The sequence below is a fragment of the Canis lupus genome, chromosome 23 (genome assembly GCF_048164855.1).
Source record: "Canis lupus baileyi chromosome 23, mCanLup2.hap1, whole genome shotgun sequence".
Classification (NCBI taxonomy): Eukaryota; Metazoa; Chordata; class Mammalia; order Carnivora; family Canidae; genus Canis; species Canis lupus.
The window spans coordinates 9,694,904-9,720,238 of NC_132860.1; the positions used below are offsets into that span (position 1 = coordinate 9,694,904).

The following is a 25,335-nucleotide window of genomic DNA, read 5'->3' on the forward strand; positions in this document are numbered from 1 at the left end:
TGTGGAGGAAGGAGCCTGTCCAGTGTAGCTGGAGGTCAGAGGACAAAGGGAAAGGGGATATGAAATAAGGTTGGGGGGATATCCTGGAGTCAGCCTTACAAGACCCAGTAAAGCATGTTAAGGCATTTCTTTGTTCTAAGTATAATAGGATGCCACTTAAGTATTTTTTTAAATGAGGTTATATGATAAATGTTGAGTTTTGAAACAATTGTTTCTAGCTCAGGCCTGCGCCGTCCAGTTGTGCAGGTTGTAAACCGCACACCCTGTGAAGCCAGATGTATTGGAACCACATGAAGAATGTTTTAGGGGCCAGTCTGAGTGAATTGCCAGAGACCAGTTAAGAGACTGCCAAAGTAATCTAGGCAAGAGAGGCTGGCATAGACCAAGATGTAGGTGGTGGAGAGGGAGAAAAGTAGAGGGATCCAGGAGACATTTAAAGGGCCTTGAAGATAGCAGCCTTCTCTCTGCAAGAGAGCTACGCTCCAAGGATTGGGATTCTCAGAGGCCCTGCCAGTCAGAGTGAGGAAAAGATAAAATAATGCAATGCCAGTTGAGAACAGAAAATGTCAGAGTGAAAAGGGTCGCCCCCTTAACCCTGCCTGTCTATCCGTAATCGTTTCAGATCTGCAGCAGGGCCTCAAACGGGCCTCAGGACCAGTCTGAGAGACAGGATTGCAGAAATAGCGGGCAGAGAGGTAGCTGACCTCTTGGACTTCATGGAAGCATTATCCTGGCAGTGCTGTACTCAAGTTTGTTTGAGTTGCTAATTTCAGAAATCAGATCCCACTGGCCTAAGCTAAAATGTTGGAATTTATTGGAAGGATCTAGGGGCATCTCATGGTTTTGATAGACAGACTCAAGACCCTGGATGGGCAGGAATGAAGCAGCCCCCACGCCCACAGCGGCAGATGTTTTTGGACCTCCCCTCCAGGACACAATCAGGCTACCATGATTCAGAGCCAGCAACCACAGGCCGCAGAATGCATTTGAAAAGTGCAAGGGAGAGGAAGCGATGGACCCAGCCTGGTGGGTGTGTCTAGCCCTTGATCCGTCAGCTACTGCCAGGGGTCAGAACGTGAAGGGCAGCGAGCTCCGAGCTCCGCTGGAACCCATGTTTGCATGTCAGGCCATTCCCAAAGCCTGAGGAAGCTCTGTGAACTGCACAGTTGCTCCCAGGGTATATCTACTCTGCAGACACTTCTGGGGTCTAGCTGAGCTCCAGCAACCTTTTTCCAGTTTACGGAGTAAAGGAGAAAATCTAGGCCCCAGTGTAGTCCTGGAAAGTGCCCTGATGGGCTAGAAAGAGGGCTTTCTGATATCAGAAAGAAACGACATTTAGAGCAGGCAAAAAAAAATTATATATATAAATACTTTTTCTAACTATTTCTGGGGAAGAGTTTTGCATACCACTTTCTACTGCCTGGGGCACAAGGTACTTGCAACCCCTGAGGATCTGGGCACAGCCTCTGTGGGACCCAGGCCCCTCTTCTTGCTTCTGTGATTCAAATCCACATGAACTGGGAGGCCGGACAAGACAACAGTCAGTGAGAGAGTACGCATGGAGTCCTAGACTGTACTTCCATATCCAGCTCCACCCTAATGAGCTGTGTGACCTTCGGCCAGTTACTTAACTTCTCTGAGCCTGTTGGTTGATCCCTAATCCACAGGGTCACAATGAAGACTTAGTGCAATAAAGCATGTAAATGCTTTGCACACAGTAAGCCCTCTCTCCATGGCAGAGGGCACAGTGCTGATGATGGTTGTAGGGCTACTGCTGCTCATTATGGGGCATGAAAAACCGCCTGCAGAATCTGTTCTTGCCTCTGCAGCTTGACCCTTCTGCAAGTTGGTCCTTCTCAGGCCCCCCAACCCCAATGAGGTGCTATTCAAGGGGGCCCAGTGCAAGCAAGAAGCCTTTTTATCCTTGTTCAGGGCTCTGCCTTGATCCCAGCTCCATGGCATCATCTGGCATTTTTCATCCACTACAGGAGTGAGAGAGAGAAGCACGCGGCCGATGACTCCGAGGGAGGGATCCTGGACATGTGCTGCAGTGAGAGGCTGCCGGGTGAGTCTGCCCAGCACCCAGGGGCCCCCGAGCTCCCAGGGCATGGAGAGAGCCCCGGATGGCATGGGCTGGAGTGGAGCCCGCTTAGCTGTGAACTTGCTCAGGAGGAGTGACTCAGCTGCTCACGAGGTCTTCATTTAAATGAGGATTTGTTTTCCTAATCCCTGGTGTCTTTCTGACCTGTTGTCATTTGAAGCTGCTCTGGGCTCCCTGGGAGGGAAGAGCAGGCCACTGAGGGTGTGCCGGGAGGGTGGAGAGCAGGGTGATGGGGAGTCCAGGGCTGGTGGGCCATGACTACTGACCAGCGGTGTGTGGGGCAGAGTCCAAGAGATAAGGCAAGGGGACACGAGGGTGGGTGGGTGATGTGGAGAAAGTACTTGACTTTCAGCCCCAAAGGGAGCCCCCGGCTGTGAGGGTCAGACTGTGCCGCTTGAGTCTGATTGACGGTGCCCGTGGGGAGCGTGGCTGGCCGTCACCGCAGAGACATTACCCTGGCACTCTTGCCTATGGGCTGACAGCATGTCCCAGCTGTAGATCGAGGACCCAGGTCATGGAAGGAAGAAGAAAAGAAGGATAGAAGTTTTTAATACTCGTTTTCTTTTTATAAACGTTTGTGGTTTTTTTTTCTTTACAATAAATAACCATCATAGAAATAATAGAAAATAAGACAAATGAAAAAAATTGTCATAATCCCATGCCACAATATTCATTTTCACCTTTCCTTCCAATCCTTTCTGTTCAAAAACAGCCTTTTGAATGTTGACTTTGAAGTCCCAAACCTGTAGCTTGTCAGAAACCTAGTGATTGGCGAGGAACCTTACAGGGGTTTAAAGACCAGTGCCGGTCTTTAAGACAGGCACTGAAAACAACTAGGCATGACTCTAAAGCGATGACTCTTTAAAATAAGTAGGTATTTTACTCCCAGGGGTAACCAGGGCCGCAGCTGCTGATGCAGCTTCTCAGGCCTCCAGGTAAGGACTGAGCCCTTTGGTGCAGTTTGTGCCGTAGCCAGTAGGGGGTACCGTTGCTCAAAAACACTTTGGAAGGCCTGTTGAGCTGGTCTAGGATGGCTGTCACCTTTCAGGTGCCTGTGGGGACCCGAGACAGCGAGCTTCAAGAACAGAATTCTCCAAAGGGACACCAGAGCTGTCTGTGAATATAGAAAAGGCTGTCCTGTGAAGGGGGCAGCAGATTCGTTGTGTGTATCTTAAGAGGCTGTCATAAATCCGATATACAGAAATTAAAGAAGCCTGTTGACACAAGGGATGCAGAACTAGCTTTTTTTTTTTTTTTAAGATTTTATGCATTTATTCATGAAAGACACACACAGAGAGAAGCAGAGACACAGGCAGAGGGAGATGCATGCTCCCTGCAGGGAGCCCGATGTGGGACTCCATCCCAGGGCCCCAAGATCATGCCCTGAGCCAAAGGGAGATGCTCAACCACTGAGCCACCCAGGCGTCCCAAGATTGTATTTATCTATTTGAGATAGGGAGAGAGCCGGAGGAGGAGCAGAGGGAGAGGGAGAAGCAGGCTCCCCACTGAGCACGGAGACCGATGTGATGCAGGGCTCCATGCCAGGACTGCGGGATCATGACCTCAGCCGAAGGCAGCTGCTTAACTGACTGAACCACCCAGGTGCCCCAGAACTTTCTTTCTGAGTCTGAGAGTGGTCCACTCGTAGAACTGGATAATTCAAGAGGAAGAAAATGAGTGTGCCATCACCGGAGGCATACAAATATTGTCTGGATAGACAGTAAGAGGAAATTTCCACAATGGGTGGGAGGTCGAGATGACATCAAAAGTCCCTTTCAACTATTAAACGTTCCGTGATTCAGATATGAGTCATAGAATTCAGAGATGATTCTATGACCGGGGATGGCCCAGCGGCTAGAAAAAAAACCCACAGAAAATAGGACATGATGTATAGGAGGCCAGAGAGTAGCATGGTGTGAAGGAAAGAAGAGCAACCAGCTTTGGCATTTGAGTCTGGCGTACACGCTCTGTGTTTATGGACAGGTCGCTTACCCGTGCTGGGCCTCATTTGTAAATGGAAACAACAGCAATATGAGCATTTATCCTCACAGTGATATGAATATTTCCCTTTCAATTAAATAAATATAATCACACAAGCATTCAGTCCACAAATACTTCTTGAGCACCTGTGATGTGTCGAGTATTATACTAGGTGCTAGAAATATAGTGGTAAATAAACTAGATGTAGTCCTTGCCCTCCTTTGAGCTGCTTCTGGAAAATGGGGTGGAGCCACCAGAGAGAAACTACATTAATAAGAATAATGCATGAAATTTCAACCATCTCCGAAAGCCAGCAACCAACTTCGTATGGAGGAGGACCATTGGTCATCTCCAGTGGACCTGGCACACTGCCTTCCTTGTGCCAGGCACTGTCCTGCATACTCTCTCACATACATCTCACATAATCCCATCCGTTGCCCTAAGAAGTTAGTATCATTTCCTGTCCCCCTCTTACAGGTGAGAGGACTGAGACCCAGGGAAGTGAGGGAGTCCGTCCAAGGTCACTTAGCTAGTGTTTGGTAGAGTGAGGATTCATTTTATGCCGTCTCTTTCCAGAGCACATGCTCCTGGCCACTTCCCCATTCTACCTCTATTGTCACCATGGAGCTGCCATCGGGTTTTTGGCACTGTGTAAACTGAGGCAAGAAGAGCTAAGGCGTGTCTGTCCCCAAGGAGGAGCCTGGAGGTGATGGGCAGTCACTGTACTGTCCACATCTGCATCCTTCCTCTGGAAAGCCCTGCCTGCCAGGGGCTAGGCAAGTTATACGCCCCTCTAGACAGCCCTGATGCCATCGTGATGTGATCTTGTAATCACGTTTTGTCTGTTTCCTCCACGGGACCATGAGTTCTGTGGAGGCAAATGCCTCTCTCTTTCATCCTCCACGTCCAGTCTTCGTTCACTCATGTCTTCGTTCACAGAATGACTGTTCATTGGCTGCTTCCCAGGGCAGGGCACTCTTGTAAGCACAGAAGATTCAACAGCGAACCAAGCTGAGAAAGTTTCCACCCTCACAGGGCAGTGTTGTGCATTGATCAGGAGCAGGGACTCTGGACCTGGGCTTAGTTCTACCATTTACCCTTGTGGGGTGGGGGGCGGTGCGGTGATCACGGCAAGCGACTTAACCTTTCTGTGCCTCCCATTTACAAAATATAAGCAAGAATACTATTTACTACCACATAGAGTTGTTGGAGGATCACATGAGTTAATGGAGAGCTCAGAACAGTAGTTCTGGCACATAGGTAGTTTGATCTATAGGCATTTACTATTCAGAGAAAGACAATAAAATAAATAAGTAAAATGCTTAGGATGGTAGATAGTGGTCAGTGCCGTGGAGAAAATTAAAGCCAAGAAGGGGGAGATGCGAAAGGACTGGGGGTGTCTTGGCGTCGTAAATAAGGCGGTCTTGAAAGCTGGTAAGGAATACACTTCCATAAATGCTCATCAGCCCGGACCACTGATGTGAGCAGCAACGTGGAGATACGTGGGGGTATAAAGGCCGAGAGAATCCGGGTGCAGAGCTTGAGAATGAGCCCACGGACACTGCAAGCAATTGCATAATGATGGTGTAAAAATACAGCCGTCAAGTAATCTCCCCCCGCCCCCAGCTGTCTTCCCGCCGGGCGAGATGCGGTGGAGTGAGGGCTAGCCTTGCCTGAGTGACTCACGCATTCCCACACTGCCAGGCAGGGGCAGCGTGGCCAATATGCCAGGCCACGGTCACCTGGTCCTGAACCAGCACCAAGCAGGTCACGTAGTCCTCCCAGATTGAGATTTCTGGAGGAAAACCTCCTCCGGCATCGCCAGCACCCCCGGACAGCCCCCAGCTGCCCCGGGACAGGTGCCCGCATGTGCTCACACACTCGTCTTAGTTCTCACTTGTCCCAGCCCCGTGCCCATGTATGCACATGTACATACCCACACGCCGCTCCCCAGGCACACGCCCCGTCTCTCTCTGCCTCATGCAGCCCCACGGGCGCACACCCACTGGAAGCTCATGCACCTGCGAGCCTCCTTCCTCTTGTGCACTCGGGATCTCTTCCCCTCATGCTGCCATCATCCAGGCCGACTTGCCTGCTCGGTCATTCCAGCTTTAGGTCTCTTTCCCTTCCACAGCCAGGCCCTTCCTCACGTACACTTCACAGACAAGTGGACACACTCCTTCCCTCCCATTCTCTACCCTTTCTTTCCCCAGGCCCTCGGCTGCACTCCCAATGCATGGCACTCGGTGCACACACACACACATTTTTATTCTTCCTTGGACACACACTCTTTTACACATGGTCACTCTCCTTTTCTTCTCTTTCACTCCCCATTGCTTGCTCATTTTCTTGCTCACAGTCACCCAAACACATTTATACATTCAAACTCACACTCCCCCCGCCTCTGTGTGTAGGTGTTCATATTTGCAAGAAACCAGGCAACCCTGCCGGTGCTGGGGCCCCCGCTCCTTCCCCAGCCAGCACCACTGCAGGCCTAGCCTGGAACCAGCAGTTTCCTCTGGGGTACAGGTCAGAGGAAGGAGGTAGACAAGGCCATGGTAGGTGCTACGTGTGGTGTGACATCACAGAGTGTTGTTCACACTGTCTCTAGCTGGCAGGCTTGTGGGCTGGCCTACTTCTAACGTGTGTGGGGACCAAGGCCAGACAGCAAATAAGGTCCCTGGTGTGGTGCCTCACCCTTTGCTGAGTCCTACACTGCAAGAGCCCTCGTGTGCATGCATGTGGGCACGTCAGTTTGTGGATCCAAACTTGGTCCACATCCCACACCCAGTTGCTGCCTCTTGGCCATCCCTCAAATCTAAAGGTACCCAAGTGGAAGGTCACGTCCACCCTCAGAAGGGTTTACCTGCACCCATGCATGCTTCAGGACCTTTGAGCAGGGAGCTCTGGAGCCCTGGTAGCCAGAGCATGGCCTGGAAAGGGGAGCGTAGGCATACCTCCTGGCCCTGTGGACTCCTCGCCTTGTAGGGAGTGGCATGGCCGGAGCAGAAGGAGCTCAGTCTGGGTGTAAGGACAGCTCTGGTCTTAGAAAAAGGGTGCCCCCACAGCATCCTGCAGCCAGCAGCTGGCTGGAGCCGGGATAGTCACTGCCACCTGAAATTTAAGTGCATCGTGATAGATTCTTTGCAAGGTTATGAGTAGGCCTGAGTAAGCCATTGCCCGTTTGGTAGAAGCAGCTGGCCTCTTGGTGACTCTCATACTCACTCCCACCTAAGTCCCAGTGTTATATCCTCTCCCCAGCCCTAGGTTCTAAATAGTCATGGGTGTCAAGCTGACCCTCTTTTGTAGGGGGACAAGGTCTAGGTCTCATTGCCCATCCCAAGTGGCCTTTTATAAAGCAAAGGGGTGCATTATTGAGGAAATCTTTGTTATCCTGAGCCCGTGGTGACTAACCCTGGCCATCACAGAGGGTCACATCACAGCTTTCCCAGCTGTCCCTTCATGACACCGACAAGGTCTTGGGCCACAAGCCAGCAGGAGCCAACTGAAAAGCCCTTTTATCAACTTGACAAACTTTTATTGAGCATCCAAATTCTGTGGTCAAGACTGTGCCAGGCACTGGTGATACAGGGAACAGCAAGATGGACCCTGGTTCCTGCTCTCAAGGACAGAGCACCAGGGAAGGGTGCACCACTAATGAATGCAACCTTATCTTGTTGGGGGGGGGGGCGGTCAGGGAGGTTTCCTGGAAGAAATGGCCTTTAAACCGTGACCTGAAAGATGAGTAGGGTTCTGGCTCATGTCTTTAGGAACCAGCTACCAAAGCGTTTTAAGGAATAGGTTAACCTCATAATGGACTTTGCCCCCCATCTACTAACCCTTATTCTCACAAAGACCCTGGTCTGGATTTGGTACCTAGTACTGGTTCAGACAGATCTGGGAGCAAGTACAGGAGCCCAGATAGACAAACATAGAGAAGAGGGGCCTGGATATAGTTGTATGGTAGGTGCTGGTCAATACTCAGCAGCTTAGGTTCTGTTGGCTTTTATTTCTTCGTGTAATTGGGGTTCTGTTTTCATTCAAAACTTTTAATGCATTTAGGAGAGTTTATTATGGCTTGTGGTACAGTGACTTTGTTTTGAGTCTTCAGAGTGGAAATGAAGGAAAAACAAAACACCATTTGGATGTGCTAAGAACCCTAATTGGAGAGCATTCCATCATGATACCGTTGTATTGAGAAGTACCAACCCAGGTCCCCACTGATCAGCGATGGTAGAGGTTAACTCTTCTCAGATGATAGGGGCAGATACGGAGGGATGAACCCATCTAGTCAAGTCTTGGCATGCTGTGAGGAGACCGACAGACCTGGGTTCAAATCCCAGCTCTGCCGCTGATCAGCAGCGTGACCTCGGATAAGTTATCTGACCGCTCTGAGTTCCATATGCTTCACTCTAAAATGAGGTGGTACCATAATAATATCTTTACAGAGATTTTTGTGAGGATTAAATGAGTTGATGCATGCTAAGTGCTAATTCCACAGTGTTCCACAAATGTTAGTAACACTGGTGAGGACTGTTCCCGGATATGGAGTGTGAACAGAAAACCCTTCATATATTCCCAAGGGCCCCGGCCAGTCCTTCAGCAGTGGAGTGGTCGGATAGCTTTGTGGGTCTTCCTTGCCTCCCCACCGCAGGCCTGGCACCTCACAGAACCAGCACAGACACTGCAAGAGTGTTGTCTACGTACGAGTCAGGCAGGAAAGAGGCCAGGGTTGTGCGGGAAGCGAGCCACCCACTTTCCTTCACCAGCAGAGAAGTGGTCCTGATATTCTAGGGAGCCGCCTGGATGTGTGATGTGACCAAAGACTCTTCACGATGGGAAGAAAGGCTATCTGCCTCCACACGGGTTGATGCTCAAGGTCTTTCAGACAAACGGACATCCATGGTATCCCTAAGATATGCAGTGACAGCGGCTGTTTCCTTTCTCCTTGCCTGGCTGAGGGACTAATCATCCAGCCCCTTAAAACTCATCATCATCATCATCATCATCATCTCAGGGCACCTGGGTGGCTCAGTCAGTTAAGTGTCTGACTCTTGATTTCACCTGAGGTCATGATCTCAGGATCATGGGATAGAGCCCCGCTCAGCATGGCGTCTGCTTGGGACTCTCCTCTGCCTCTGTCCCTCCCACAACTCTCACTACCCGCCCCCCAGGGAGTGCCTGGGTGACTTACTTGGTTAAGCTCCTGCCTTTGGCTTGAGGTGAGCTTGATCAGGGACCCTTCATAGCCCTTGAGCAGCCAGAAGGTCATGATCCCATGGTCCTGGGATCAAGTCCCATCTCGGGCTCCCTGCTCAGCAGAGTCTGCTTCTGCCTCTGCCCCCCCCCCACTCATGTGTGCACGTGCTCCCTCTCGCCCTCTTTCTCTCTCTCTCTCTCTCTCTCTCTCTCACACACACACACAATAAAACAAATAAAACTCTTTAAAATAGCTAAATAAATAAAACATTTTAAAAAGAATATTTCAGCCTTTAAAAACAAATCTCATCCTTCCACTTGAGCTCATTTCTTCAAGTCCCAATCTCTTCTTTTGGTTAATCTATTTGCTACCTAAGAAACAGTCTTAAAACTTAGTGACTTTTAAAACAATAACATTTTATTGGCTCATGATTCAGAGGGTCCTACAGGTCTCAGCTGGGTGATCATTCTGTTCCTGTGGCTTCAGCTGAGGTCACTCACTCACCTGGTGCTGGGCATGGATAGAAGTCTCGAGAAAGCTTTTCTTACATGTCTGACACCTCACTGTGAATACCAGGATGGGGGGATCATTAGGGCACCTTGGGGGCTGCCTGCCATAATCCTTAAAAGTTGAACCCTTGAAATCCAAAGAGACATATTCTAAGGATACGTCTATATACAGAATGATTTATGAGGGGGAAAAAATCCACCCACAAAGGAAGAAAAAAATACCAGAAAATATGTCAAGAGGAAACCAGTGCCTTTCTCAGCGTGGTAGGATTATGGATGACTTGAGTTTCCCTTATGGTTTTATGAGGGTTTTTTTCCCCTTGTATTTTCCAAAATCGTTTAAAAAACAATTTGCCACTCCAAAATATTAGTCAATCCTTGTCAGACAAGAATGGTAGTTGGGGGTAGTGGGAGCCTTCTGGGGTGAATCACATCCCCCCAGGTTGGGTTGCTCAGCCTGGCAAGCCCAGAATCTCAGACTGACCCAACCCACGAGATCTTGGAGCTAGTTAATCCTGTGGGGGCATCTGTGGAGACAGTCACCAAACCCTGGAATCTCCCCTCCCTGGAGAGAGCCAACAAAATGACTCAAGTGTCATGTTGGTGAAGTTGCTCAGAAAAGAGGAGATGCAGGGGGCTCCTTGGCAGTTGGCTCTGCTTCAGCCAAGTCCATGAGCCTTGCCCCCTAAAGGGGGCGTCGATTCCCAAGCAGCCAGAAGAGCCATGTCCCTCCCTCCGGCTCTCCCAGTTCCAGGTCCCAGACAAGATAACAGGCCTTCTCTTGGCTCTTGTTCTTTCCCTGTTGGGACTTGACTCAACTTACAACTTGGTGGTTTTGTTTCATGTCTCCTTGGGGGAAGCAGGGTAGGTATGATCGTTGTAGGTATTCAGGTGTTAGTCATAGTCCTGGGTGCACGGCTTCGTTATCCTCAGTGGCCTACAAGAGGCCCCTCTCTGCTTTTATTCACTTATTCCTTCTCTTTTCTCTCCCACTGCCATCCTCCTCTTCATAGATAATGTGTTCTGAGGGACTTAGTGTTTGTTGTTTGTTTGTCTCTGTGTGCTCTTGCAGAAGGGGTGGCGGTATTTTGGGTGCATGTACTTTTTTTTTTTAAGATTTTATTTATATATTCATGAGACACACAGAGAGAGGCAGAGACACAGGCAGAGGGAGAAGCAGGCTCCCTGCAGGGAGCTCCATACGGGACTCGATCCCGGGACTCCAGGATCACGCCCTGAGCCAAAGGCAGACGCTCAACCACTGAGCCACCCAGGTGTCCCTGTGTGCATGTACTTTTAATGTGTGTTCATGGTGTTGTATTAGGTCTCATTCTGTCCACTCAGGATTCTTTCTGAGATCCTTCGTGTGGTGCCATATGTACTCTGCCCCTCTGCCCCTGAGGGCTGCATAGTACTCCCCACAGCATGTCCCCAGCCACGGCCTCCCAGCTCCCCCTGAAGTATAGTTCCCCCCTCTTCTCCCACCCTGACCACAGAGCGTCGGCTTTCATGGCCCATTAGGGACCGTGTGAGAATTTCTTGGAACGGAACCACTGGTTTCCGGACTTCTGCTTCCCAGGCCGGTTCCAGCAGAGGATGTGGAAGGAGAGAGAACTAGGAATGAGGTGGTGTGCCAGGAGGCTGCGGAGATAACACAGACGGAGCCTTTCTTTTTGCCCATGACAAGGACTTTGGTCTTTGTCCTGAGAACAAGGGAAACCCACTGAATTAAATTAAAGCAGGGGCTCACAGTTGTTGGTGTGTCTTTGGCCCTGGAAGGACCCTTAAAGACCCCTGGTCACACTCTAAATTTACAGAAGGCCTCAGAGGCTCATGGAGGCAGTGAGAAGCACAAGGCCACACAGCTTGCTAGAGGCAGAGCTAGGACTGTCATCGTGGCCTCTTGACACTTCACCAACATCATGAGCCTCCCCAGCTGCAGAGAGTCACCCCAAAATGGCAACCTCTGGAAGCTTGGGATCTGTGGGCGCTCCTGTCCTGGGGAGTCTCGGGTCACTCTGGCTCCCTTCCTACCACCTGGCCTTGCCTATACTTCTGAGGGCACTTACCAGGGCCCACCAGAGAACCCCAAGCCAGGACTCAGGCTTCTGCTGCCGTGGGGCCTCTGGCCTCAGCCCTTCAGATGCCCACTGGCAGCCCCTGTGAGACTTCCCTTGCTGGCATGCTGAGCGAGAACTGAATTAGAGGGTTAAAGACACACGTGCCCATCCTGGTTCTGCCTCTTGCTGTCTGAACCTCAGTTTCCTCATCTGCGAAATGAGCGGGTAGACCAACCGTTCCCTGCAGTCCGTCCCTTCCTCCCCATGAGTCTGTGCTGAAGTCTCAAGCACTTAGGACCTCTGGTTCCCCCTCCCCGCAGGGCCTCTCTGGCGGTTCTTTTAGTTCTCAGCGTGGGCAGCTGGGAGGGAGTGGGGCCACACCCTCAGAGTTTCATTGACCCTTTTCACCCTTGTACCTCTGGGCCTCCACTCCAGAGGGGCACAAAGAACAAAGCCATTGTTTGCCGCAACAAAGCTGTTTGCAATTTCACATAGAACCATTTTATTATATCCCATCTAAAGATTACTCGAGTTGTGTTTTGTCTTGAAAGCTTGTTAGCAGTCTGGATTTAATTAACTGGCAGAGACAGCCTCCTGCCACCTGCATGCAGCCCATGCCCACGCCATCCACCAACCCCAGTTGCCAGCCTACAGCCCCACAGCCTCTGCCCACGTGGGGTCAGGGCATCCACTGTCCTCCTGAGGGGCTCGCCTGGCAGATGAAGGTGAAGTCCTTCCTGCTGCCTCTCCCTCTCCCCCCGCACCCCTCCCTTCCCCTCTTCCTCCTCCTCTCTAAACGATGCCCCTGTTATTGAGCGCTCACATGTGCCCGGCTGCAGACTGAGCACCTTGCATGTTTTACCTTAGGGTATCCTCAAAATCCAGCAGACGAGTCTTATTATGTCTGTTGTCTGGAGGAGAGATGAAGTCACTCACCCAAGGTCACAGCAAAGTCAGGCCTCAAACCTAAGTTTGTGTGGCTCTTAAACTTCTGCCACAAGCCACTACCAAAGGCTACCTCCCTGCAGACAAAGCCACCTGGGGTGGGTAGCGGTGGGTAGGAAGAGTTGCAGAATGGCACACAGGCGACAGGTGCTGGGGATAGTTCTTGTCACTTCAGTCTGCTTCCTGAGAGCATTCACTCCTGGCTCCGTTCTTGCCTCTCGCCATGCCCCCTCCCCTAGCCTCTCAGCTGTCTCCAGCACCCCCTGCCCGCTCCACCCCTGCCTCGTCCTCTCCAGACTGAACGTCGGAGACCTGAGTTCCCAGACTGCTGCTTCTCACCTTCAACCCAATCCTGCTTTTCTCTGCCCACCGTGGCCTTAGCAGAGCGCGCCCCCTACCCTGCCCCCATGCCGGGGTGTGATAGGAGAAGGCCTGTGCCCTCCATTGCAGGCTCGCCCCCTGTCCTAGAATGGGCTGAAGCTCTTTCCCAAGCTCAGTCCCCCCGACAGGCAAGAGGAGGAAGCCGTGGAGACCCAGGCAGGGGTGGGCAGCACAGGGTCTGGTGAGGAAGACAGATGCTGGAGCCCAGCTGCCTGGGTCTGGGGCCTCACTGTGCCTTCCACGAGCCATGATGGCCTTGAGCAAGTCACTTAACCTCCTAAGCTCCTGTTTTCCAGTCTGTAAAAGGGAACAGGCCCCTTACTAGCCCCCCACGGGGGTTACAAGGCCTGAATGAGTGGGTATGGGTAAAGCAGTCACAAAGGTGCATGGCACCGTGCCTCTTAGGCTGGTTAAGAAAAAAAAAGAAATCGAATTCTGTGACTTGGAGGAAGCAAGCTTGTGTAGCCTAAGCCTCACGCACACAGGGTCACACTCTGCATCAGTCAGAGAACCAGAGTCCCTAGCTTGAAGCAGATCACTGAGAAAAGTTCTGGAGAATTCTGCATCAGACAGAAAGGAGCATAGTAGACCCATCCACTCCCTCTTCTGTGAGGGAGTAGACCCACAAATTTCTCACCTGGCACAGGTGAGCTCCCAGAACATCATCCTTAATCACAGAAGCCCCACACGTGTGATAGTTCAGTTGTCCCGTGGGGCCTGAGGTCAGGTCCGCCGCCGCCCCCCGCTGCATTGGCCTGTGTGCTGAATGTCAGGGTTGACGGCTGCCTTTCAGCCTTTCAGATTTTCCTGAGCACCTGCTACGTCTAATGCATTCACTCTCATTCTCGCTCGCTCTCCACTCTCTCCCCTCTTGCCGTCTCTGTCCACAAGGCGGCCTCAGGGCAGCTGGAGTTTCTTAAATGACTGCCGAAGATTTCCAGAGCAAGCATCCAGAGAGAAACTGCAGATGCTAGATGGACTTTTCGAACCTAGTGTCAAGGGTCAGACGTCATCTTTTGCCATATTCCCCGTCTTTAAGGCCGTCACCCAGTCCAAGGGGAGGGGACATTTGCTCTACTGCCCATCAATGGGAGGAATGTTCCGGAATTCACAGACACATTTGAAAACCACTGTAGGAATCAAGTTACACAGAGCTTAGGCAGTCTACCTAAGACATGTAGCTAATAAATGGTGAGCACCCGTGTTCTAGTCCAGAACCTTCTTCTGCCAAGGTCAGCTTCCTTTCCCAGGCTGTCCTGCCTGGGGAGTCAGCAGTCAGACTTGCACCTTCCCCTCGGCCAGTTTACCATCCGAGAGCAGGTGCTCGCTGCCAGCCCAGTTCTCGCCATCTCACTCCTCTTTCTGTGGTGTGTCAGCCTTGCTTGCTGATTAGCAGGACTGACAAGGTGGAGGGCTGGGAGGGAGCCACTGCAAACCTCCAGAACCCCACACCCACCATCAGTTTGCCTTTGCTCAGAGGGGCTAGACTTTTTGTTTTGTTTTGTTTTGTTCTGTTCTGTTTTTGCCAGGGCTGTTGTCATGCCAAGGAGTCCTGCTGGTCAGCATTAGGACCGAGACACAAAACATCCCAAGAGCCTAGAACAGCTGCTTGGTGAACGTTTGTCAAATGAAAACGTTGTTTTGGGGGAATCTTCTCACCCCCCCCCCAACACATCCCCTCTGACTCCTAGTTTACCTGCTGCACGCCTCCCAAAAGGGAGCAGAAAACAGAGACCTCCACGCTAGCCTCTCTCAGGGAGGACAGAGTCCACCGCAGTACCTGTGCCCATCGAAGCCAGGAGGTCTGCTGAGGAGTGTGATCATTGTGGTGGCAGAAATGGCTGATTGGGCCTCTTCCTTCTAGACTTTTTCACCCCTTCTTGGTTCCCCTGGGGGCACCTGCCTCCCTTGGTTCTACATTCAGGGCTGACCCAAGCAAAACCTCAGAATAGGCCTGATTGGCCTGCCCCTGCCTTATCCCCTCGTGGGTTTCCAGATCTTTCTGTGGAATAGCAGAAAGCTCATGGACAGGGGAGGCCCATAGACATGGGTTCAGATCCTAGTTCTACTGCTTCCTGGCTCTGTGACCCTGAGTAAGGCACTTCTGGTCCTCTGGTCCTGAGCTTCCCTCTCTGAGATTAGCAGGCTAGACCAGATGCCCCTCGGGGCCTGTCAGGCTCTGACTATCCATGGTTTGAAAAGCCTGGTCAGGACCAAGTGTGATGTTCTGTTGGTCAAGGCCCCCTGTGACCCTGTGGGCATGGCTGGGCGGTCACTCCTGGCCATGTTTGGGAAAGGAAGAATAGCTGAATGGGACAGAGCCTCCTTGGTCATGTAAACAGGAACAGGCTGAGCCAGCCTTCTGCTCCAGTTCCGGTGGGCTGGCAGCCTGTGAGCTCCAAGGATGAGTCACCGGCAGGAGCAGCCGCGGGTTCTTGAGCTCAGGCAGCGCCAGCCCCGGGGCACACAGCAGCTGCAGAGTTTAGTGGTGGGATTCAGGTGCTAGGTGACAGGAGAGGGATCACAGTGCTTCCACATGCCCCGGGTAAAATCTGAAGGCTATCCGCTTGCAGGCCTTACCTGAGGTCCCTAGAGCTTTGGCGGGGGATACCGAGCACCTGCTTTCCACTGCTTCCTCCCTCTACACTCTATAGTCTTTGAGGAGCCATCAGCCCGGCGGGGGCACAAATGCTGCACCACCCCCACCCCCATGCAGCTGGTTAGGGTTCAGGATTCCCCCCCAGGTACAGGGCCTCCCTCCCAGGCTCTCACCACCTGCCTCCTCTGCTGCAGCGACCCTTCCTGATAAGCAGTGTGGCAAAATGGAAAGATCACTCGGTGTCAGGAAGCCTTGGGTTTGAATCTCAGGTCTTCCCTTCCTTGGGCCAGCCACTGGACTCTCGAAGCCTCCATTTCCAGGCCTGGAAAATCCCCTTCACCCTGCGCAAGAGGCAAGCCCAGGAGGAGCCCTGTGTTAAATCGTTGTCAGCAAGCTGCCTCTGAGTCAGGGTTTCATGCGTGGCAAAGCAGCTACCTCGCTGTGAACTATTGAAAAGCCAGCCTTTGACACAAGCAGCCGCCTCTCACCGACAAAACGGGACTGATGATGATAATGTCTACCTCACAGGGCTGCCGAGGGAAGCAAATGCAACTGCGTGTGCAGAAGCACTTCGGGAACTGCACGGAGCCTGCCCGGTGAGGTGGTGCTGTCACTCCCAGAACATGATAGCAAGTGGCAGGGTGGGCAGGGCAAGGCCGAGAGCTAAAATAATCTCTGGGAGCGGGCCCGGAAGCCGAAGGGACTGAATGGGGCCAGAACCTCGGTGGTGTCTGCAGGTGGAGACTGGTTTTGTTCGCTCTTGTGTCCCCAGAGCCTGGCCCAGGACTCGGCAATGTATATCGCTGGTGCTCAATAAGTGTGTGTTGGACTCATGCCTGAGTGAACAGAGACTAAAAGCGAGACCGTTCCCAGGCCTGTTCTCCACACCCCCTGCTTCCATGACATTCTATCACAGAGCTCTACTCCCCACCCCCGAGGTCAGAGGTGCTTAACTGGAAGTCTGTGGATCCCCTCCAAAATTTTAGGCAGAATGGAGTATGCTTCTGAAGATGTGTCTTCCTGAACTGAACTTCAGCTCTCTGCCCAGAAAAATTTTTCAGGGCAGCCCCAGTGGCACAGTGGTTTAGCGCCGCCTGCAGCCCAGGGTGTGATCCTGGAGATCCGGGATCAAGTCCCGTGTCAGGCTCCCTGCGTGGAGCCTGCTTCTCCCTCTGCCTGTGTCTCTGTCTCTCTCTCTCTCTCTCTGAATACATAAGTTTTAAAAAAACTTTTAAAAAAATTTTTCAGTACACCCTGCTCTGAAAGATAAAGCATCTCCCAGGTGCTCAGTGAATACGCACATCCCTTGGATTCATCTGGCCCCCAGGGCTGCCAGGTGCCCTGTAGATTTCAAAAAAAAAAAAAAACACAACCATTCTCCCTGAGATGTGCATACAGGGCCTACCAGCCTGCAGTTTTTCTTCAACCCCCAGAAGGTGCCCAGCCATTGACAATGCCATCTTTCCTACAGAAGGCTGATGATCACGCATCATCAGGGGGCCCGTCTTCAGAGTGGCTGTTACACTGTGGTGGGGGGGGGTCACAGAGCTGTGTACACTGTCTCACTCTCCCCATTCCCCCCTTGTGCATTTAGGTGTGACACGTGTGGTAGTCAGAGCCTAGAAATCTAGGAGTACTTTCGAGGTCTCATGGTGTCTGAACTCAGAGCAGTGATCCCTTCTTTTAAATATATTTTTACTGTAAATAAGTACGTGTGTATGTGTGTATATATGTGTGTATGGAGACACACGTGTTTATGCATCTGCTTATCATCATACATCTGTATGTATATGTCTACTGGAGAAAAATTTTAATATATAAATAGTGAAAAATATCGGTTCTCATCTCCCCTACCTCCAAGGAACTACTGTTAACACCTGGCTTCTGTTCTTCCCGTGTACCATGTACAACATTTTTTTTTTTAAAGATTTTATTTTATTTATTTATTTATTCATGAAAGACTGAGAGACAGAGAGAGCCAGAAACAAAGGCAGAGGGAGAAGCAGGCTCCATGCACCGGGAGCCCGATGTGGGATTCGATCCCGGGTCTCCAGGATCGTGCCCTGGGCCAAAGGCAGGCGCCAAACCGCTGCACCACCCAGGGATCCCCCATGTACAACATTTATCGAGCACTTACTGTGTGCCAGGAGTTTGCTGTGCTGCATACCTCCCAAATACTATCTGACATTAACTTCTTATCCTACATTGGGTATTTGTCACCTTATCATATGCACATTTATACTTTCTTAATTTTTAAGGCCAAGAAGATTGTACTGTTTTGTCACCTTGCCTTTCTCCATACCATCAGAATTTCCTTCCATGATATTAAATATTCATTTACAGAGTCTTTTATAACAGCAGCATGATGTTTTATTGCAGGCAGGTTCCACGCTCCTTAGACTGGGGTGCGTGTACCCCTGAGGGCAAAGTCAAAGGATAAATTGTATCACATTTTCCTGAGGGAGAAATCTGATTCGAAGCTTTGGGAGGGGAGAAAGCCCATTATTTTAATATCAAAACGAGGACAGATACACCACAGCATAGAACAGAGAGCACCCATGAATTTTAAAACAAAGCAGAGAAGTCCAAAATCGTGTGAGCTTGCTGCTAATCCCCAAAGACCCAGGTCCCCTCTCCTCTGAAGATGGAAGAACTAGAGCTTCAGAGGTACCAAGTTCTAGTTCAAACCCCTCTTTCTAGAGATAAGGAAACTGAGACGCAGGGAGAAGGCGGGATTGCCTAAGGTCCACAGTGCATGCAGTCCGGAGCCACACCAGGTGACCTCTGGGCCCTGAACCCCTCCCACCCTTCCAAATTTGTCATCACCCTTGGACTGCTTTTTCTGAGGGTGTAGGTGGAGACCTTGCCACTTGAGCAATCAAGCCTCTGCGTATCGATCACAGAAACTCCAGGCTTCCTGCATGATCCATCCTTAGCAGCAGCTTTTCCTTTTTCACCTGGCTGGCCAGGATCTGAGCTGTCTCTTCATGTCAGCAATGAGGCCCTACATGGGCAAGAATGGGTAACCCTAAAAAGTGACTCCACCAGCACTTGGATTTTCCACTGAATGCACTGGATTATGAGCATGTATCCACTGATCTGTCTCACCCATGAGACTGGGAGCCTTTTGAAGGCAGGAATTACGTGCTAACATTATAATCGGACGTTTACTGAGCACCTGCTAGACGCCAGGTGCCATGCTGAGTGTTTTTTATTGATAGAATTTACAGTCTTCATCACAGCTTTTCAAGGAATGTATGATCATCGCCATTTGTCTGGTAAGAAAGCCGATGGCAGGTTAGCACTGGCCTACCATCAGGCACTCATTTGGTATCAGTATTTATTGCAGACTTACACACAAGGACTTTGCTAGATGCGGTGGACAGTTGTGATGAACAAAACTGACTCCACTCCTGCCCTCATGGAACTTACAGACAAGTGGGAGATATGATACTCAACAAATAATTTTACAAACCACAGCCCATGTAATGTAGCCCCGAGCCCATCTCCCTGCCTCAGTTTGAACGCGCCTCGATGACTCATTAGCTAGCTGACCTGGGGAGAGTCTTGTACCCTCCCTGCATCTCATTTTCCTTTTCTATCGAATGATGGTAATCATCGTGCTGATTCCGTAGGAGTACCGTGAAGAGTGAAGACATTCATGTATAGAAAACACTCAAAGCAGGGCCTCGGACATTCCAGATGTATTATTGCTGCCGGTGGTATGGGGAGGCAGGCAGTGCTAGGCGAATGTGACAGGGGAAGACGGACTTCAGGTGACTTCTGACTTGAGTTCCATAAGGTGAAGAGGAGTTAGCTTGACAGAGTTGGGGGGAGTGGGCAGGGGAGGGGAGCAGGAGGTTGGAGGGATGTTCCAGGCAGAGGGAGTAGCAGGTGCAAAGCTTGGGGGGGAAGGAGGCGGGCAGGCGGTGCAGAGCAAGTAGGGGAGCTCACCTGGGGAACTGCAAGGAGTGTGGCTGGATCACGTCACATGGGGAGCTGTAGCAGGTCAGCATCTAGGAGGATACAGGTGGCACTGTCACCAGGACCTGGGCCCATTGCACCACACTGGTGATCCAGGCTCAGTAAGATGCTCCCTAAATGTTTGTCCAGGAGGCAAACAAGTGGAGAAAAAACTCTCGGCTCTGAGCATCCTGTTGTCACCCAACTAGAACAAAAAGAGTCCATTGTTCCGTTTACACAGAGCGGTGCAGACCGCCCCATTCTCACTGTCAAGCTGTTTGCACATCCATTTTGCTAGTCCCTCTCTTCTTGGCAACAGTCAGCTGTGTGGGCTCCAGTGGGGACCTCCAGCATCTGGGCTTCGGTGGGGACCTCCAGCATCTGGGCTCCAGTGGGGACCTCCAGCATCTGGGCTCTGGTGGGGTCCTCCAGCTTCTGGGCCTCATCAAAGTGGATGCTGATAGAGTCGCTAAGGCCAGGGCCCCAGATCTAAGCCAGTGGTGTTCACACAGTTTTCATAGTGGAACCCCGTGTTGGAATCATCTCAGAGGGAACCCAGGGCATGGAATGGGGACAAGCAGAGCTTCCACACCGAGGTCCCTGAGCGCTTGGCAACACCTGAGGGTGCACCTGAGAAACAGCAGGGCTCTGTAGAATAGTAAGGAAACCAAGGGTTGAGCTGAACCTCTATTTCCCGGGTATGGAAACGGAAGCCCAGAGAGGGGGTGACTCTCCCAGGGTCCCACCACTAGGGACACACCCAGAACTAGACCTGAGACCTCCGATACCAATTCTGCTACACCAGGGTTTTCGTCCACGCCGCCCTGCCCGCCCCACGGCGTGGGGGCCTTGACGGGGCGAAGGGGCGCGCGGCCGGGATCTTGTCCGGGGTCCGGCCTCCGGCCCCAGTCAGGGTACAGACCCCACGAGACCAAAATCTGGAAGGCAGGCGTGGGAGGGCTGTTCGGGGTCACGGCCTGGTTACGCCGTGCCTTTCTTTTCCTCTCTCTCTCTTTTAATCGAGTTTGAGGTGGTTGTTTTTTGTTTCCTTAAGAAATGGAAAAGAATGAAACTGCGTAAACACAGCGATGTTAACTCCCTGAAAAGCCTCCTGCCATTTTAACTCTGTTACTGGAGAAATAAAAGAGAAATAATTTGTCCACCCACACTCAGCTCTTTCTGACGAAGGTAGGTGAACGTTGCTTTGCTAATCGAGGGTGACGGCTGGAAGTGGAGCCTCGCTGACTGATCCCAGATCCCGAGGAAGCCACGGCAGCCCCAGGAGGAGCGGCCGCCGCGGGCCGCCGGGCCCCGGTCACCAGGCGCCTGTCCGCCCCCCGCAGGTCTGCCCCAGCCGGTAGTGATGGACACGCTGGACCAGGCCGAAGGGCTCGCGGGCCCGCAGCGAGAGATGCCGCCGCCCCCGCCGCCCCCGCCGCCACCCCGAGGCGCCGGCAGCCACTCCCTCGGCGGCAGGAGCGGCCTGTGCCTGTTGGCTGCCTCTCAGCTCCTGGTAAGGCGAGCGCAGGCCCCACGAGGCCCGGAGCGAGGGCAGGCGCGGGGACGGCCCTTCCCGTCGCCCCCACGATGGCCACCTGGGGACGGCGGGGGGAGGGGCCCTCCGGTGTCCCTCCGTGACTCGAGGCCCTCGGGCCGGTGTGCGGAGGAGGCCACGGCCTCCGAGACCCTCAGGCCGCCTGCCCTAGCCCAAGACGCGGGGCCCTACACCTCCCGAGCGGCCGGCCTGCGGGGGTCTCGGGGAGGACTTCCCGTCTAGGGAGAGGTCTCTGGGAAGCTTGGCCTTTTATGTCGTGCCTGGTGGACTGGGGGGTCCCCTCTGGGAAGGGCTTTATCTTGGCTCCCTCGGGTCAGCTCCTCTCCAGGGAGAGTCCCGAGGCCTTCTCTGCACCCAGGGTTCCCCGGGCTCTTCCCTCAGCTGTGCAGTCTGGACCTTGGGGGGGTTGGGGGCAAGTTGAGGCTGCAGGGGGAAGATGGGGGCAAGGAGCCCAAGCTCCAGACTCAGTCCGTCATCCCCCCCGGCTGCCCCAGCTTGCCTGCGGGGTCCTCTGGCTCAGCGGCTACGGCCCCATCTGGTCACAGAATGCCACAGACCTCCTGTCCTCCTCGCTCACACTCCTGGAACAGCTGGGACCCACGGTGAGTAAGCTCCAGGGAGCGCCAAGGTAGGAGGGAACGACGGGACCCCTCCAGGCCCACCAACCCCTGGATGGGGCTCGTCTGAGTTCAGAAGATACATCCACGCCCCTGAAACCCCTCACCCTGCTCCCCACGCACACCTGGTTGGCAGCTTTCAGAAACTCGGTTTGTCACCGTAGGAATGGATGAGAACTATGTCCCCACCACCACCCTGACCTGTTTGTCTCATGTTCTCCAGGCCCGGCTGGGCGTTGGGACCTTGGAGGTCCCCAATCTGCTGCTGGTTACTCTGTCTGTGATCCTCATTACCACCCTGGTAAGGTGCCCCCTGACCTGACCTCAGCGCTCCCCTCCTCTGGGAGGGGAGTCCCGGTGCCCACCAGCTCCCATTTGATCCCCCGACTAGATGTTTCAGGTCGGGGCAGGGACAGGCTGTCTGTCTCCTTCCACCAGTGTGCTCACAGCCTGGGATGAGGGGCACCTTCTTCTTGAAAATGAGTTTGTGGTGTCCTAGGCTGTTGAAGACTCCCGTAGCAGCCCCACATCCCACCAAAAAGACCTCAATCAACACGAAACTGAGGGTTGGGAGGAGGGGGCAGGGGGGAAGGTAGAGGCTGGAACCTCCCACCTAGGTGAAGGGCAGTGGCATGCAGGCAGCTCCCAGGGGAGCTCTAGAGTGAGGGGGCTCAATGTCATGGACACCCCATCACCTGGGGACCAGCCAGCAGATGGCAGGTCCATGATACTATATCTCCCCAACTAGGTGTGGCACCTCCTGAGGGCTCCCCCAGAGCCATCCACCCCACTGCCCCCTGAGGATAGGCGCCAGTCAGTGAGCCGTCAACCCTCCTTCACCTACTCAGAGTGGATGGAAGAGAAGGTCGAGGATGACTTCCTGGACCTGGACCCTGTCCCTGAGACTCCTGTGTTTGACTGCGTGATGGACATCAAGCCTGAGGCTGACCCTGCCTCACTGACCGTCAAGTCCATGGGTCTACAGGAAAGGTGAGAGGGTGGAGGAGGGGTGGGCTCTGTGGGCTCCTGAGCTTTCAGCTCCCCAGCAGAAGGGCAGGTGCCTGACTCTGACTCCCAGTGGCCAGGACAGAGCTGGCCTCATGGTTTAGCCAGTGTAGACAGACACATGCTCCTCAGGTCGGATTCACATAGATCAGAATGCCCCAGGGAGGGTAAATGCTGTTACTGCACGCGCGCCCACAGGCATGCACATGCGTACGTACTCACACGTTAACTCCTATACCCAAGTAAGTTCGGGTAGGTTCCTGTATTACAGGACTTGTCAGGGCCTTTAACGTACTTGTGTTCATCGTAAATCAGCAAGGGGGTAGCATGTGGCATTCCTCAAAGTGTTGACACAGACCCTTACTTTTAGAAAGTGTCCCATAGCGTTCCCTAGAGCGTACATTGGGAGGCGTCAGCACCTTCTCCTCGGAGCCTCGCTGGGTAAACCAGATGCACCAGGTTTGCGTTATTCCCACGATGTCGTGGAAGAAACACTGGATGAGGAGTCAGAAAACCTAGCTTTTTGTTTCAGGTCTCCCATCCCCTTACTGTGTGAGCTTGGGCAATTCTTGTCCTCTGTCTGGGACTCAGTTTCCCTTTCTATACAGTGAGGGGCTTTTCAGCTGTTCTGTGTCTTTAGTCACTGGACATGGTGGAGCTTGTCTTGCGCAGACACCCGCCACCGCTGTGCTGCCCCAGGACTCCCCCAGGACCTCCCCTTCCCCTGGCAGCTGAGAGGCCTGGCCTCTCCCGGGTGAGATGGCCGGGACTCGTGGGAAGCCCCATCCAGGACCGGTGGGTGGGACCGAGGCTGGGTGCAGAGGGTAGAGCCCTGCTTCTCTGCTCTGCGTAGGTGCCCTCTCCCCCCGCCCTCCGGCTCCTGACGTCCTGGGGCCCCGGGGCTGGGAAGTGCCTCCAGCGGTGACAGAGGACAGGCCAGGGAGGACTGTGTTGCGATTGCCTTGGATGGAACCGCTGGAACTGGGGCCCCAGGCCCCCCTCAGTTAGTGACTCCACTGCAGGGGCCAGGAATCGGGGAGTCAGTCAGGCCTACATCTCGGAGCTGAGACCCGCGTTCCCCAACCAGTGGGACTGTCACGCTCCCACTGCTCTCTGGGTGCCACCCTGCTCCCACCCTTGACCCCTCCCTCCTCACACCCCCACCTCTGAGACTCGCTCCCCTCTCCCGGTCCTTCCAGGAGGGGCTCCAACGTCTCCCTGACCCTGGACATGTGCACGCCAGGCTGCGGTGAGGAGGGCTTTGGCTACCTCATGTCCCCGCGTGAGGAGTCGGCCCGCGAGTACCTGCTCAGCGCCTCCCGGGTCCTGCAGGCCGAGGAGCTTCACGAGAAGGCCCTGGACCCCTTCCTGCTGCAGGCAGAGTTCTTTGTGAGTCCCCCCGGGGCCAGCCCCCCACAGTGGGCGGACCTTGCTGCTCACTTCGATGGTGCACTAGCCGGGCAGCGGTGCGGGGTGCCCAGCACCCAGCACCCGAGTGACTGACGTTGCTTCCTTACCAGCTCTCCCACCATCTTGGGCAAGCTGCTTCCCCCCTGAGCCTCAGAGGGGCTCTTTCCAGGTTCCTCATATGGAAAATGGGGATAAAAATCATTGGAATGTTGCAAGGATTAAAGATACGGCTGAGGTGTGCAGGGGACGCAGCCAGGTGATAGGAATCTGGTGGCCTCCCCGCGTCCTTACTGCCCAGCACTGGGCTTTGGGAGTGGTAGAAAGCCTTCCTCCGACTCTCCTCTTTTCCCTCCCTCCCTCCTACCCACTATCTCCGAACGTTGCTCCTCCTCTGACATCTCTCCAGTCACCTCCCCCCCAGACCTCCGAGAGAGCCTCCAGCTGCCTCCTGTTGGACTTTGAGGGGCCCCATAAATGACCTGCCTGCTTTACCTGCCTGAGCACCCAACCAGTGATTAGCTAGGATGCTAGGATGTAGGAGATGACAGTGTCACCTTTATTTTTGTTGGTAAAGGCTAATTTTGAAGTGAGGCCCAGGTGCGTAGCAATAGTGAGCTTCCTAATACTGACCCCAAGAATCCACAAGTTTTCTGCCCACCTCAGGGGATGCACCACTTGCCCCCTGAGGGCATCCCTGTATTTCTTTCTCTGCAGGAGGGTCCCCAAAGGAGGAGGGAGGAAGGAAGGGGTTTGGGCCCAAGAGTGTGCTCCTCACTCGATCTCACCATCTGCCACCAGTCTGGGTGGGAGAGGGCAAGAGGCCATGAGTATTTGGGGACCGTCCCTCCTGGGAGAAGCCAGGGGGATGGGGAAGCCATGTGCCTTCCTCGGCTTCCCTTACCCAGGCCACCTGGCCTCCTACCTGGCCCGGATGGCTGTTTCCTCTGAGAAAACCTCTGCTGCCCTCCGACCCACCGCTCCACATTCTCAGGGCTGGGCATGGTCTGTCT

General features: G+C 53.2%; 1 protein-coding gene across 9 annotated transcripts in view; it reads left to right on the forward strand.

Moving 5' to 3' along the window:
* PTPN5 (protein tyrosine phosphatase non-receptor type 5) overlaps window positions 1-25,335 on the forward strand; it is a 56,348-nt gene that overhangs the window by 20,920 nt on the left and 10,093 nt on the right. For 4 of the 9 annotated variants that reach the window (XM_072793809.1, XM_072793808.1, XM_072793807.1 and 1 more), the window contains 7 exons: window positions 1,989-2,065; window positions 20,912-20,926; window positions 21,082-21,251; window positions 21,788-21,895; window positions 22,134-22,211; window positions 22,659-22,900; window positions 24,115-24,304. In XM_072793809.1, the coding sequence (XP_072649910.1) occupies window positions 1,989-2,065; window positions 20,912-20,926; window positions 21,082-21,251; window positions 21,788-21,895; window positions 22,134-22,211; window positions 22,659-22,900; window positions 24,115-24,304 (880 nt within the window). Of the gene's footprint in view, window positions 1-1,988; window positions 2,066-16,303; window positions 16,372-20,418; window positions 20,437-20,792; window positions 20,927-21,081; window positions 21,252-21,787; window positions 21,896-22,133; window positions 22,212-22,658; window positions 22,901-24,114; window positions 24,305-25,335 lie in introns of those variants that run through there. The other 5 variants (XM_072793804.1, XM_072793806.1, XM_072793811.1 and 2 more) reach the window with 4 other exon arrangements.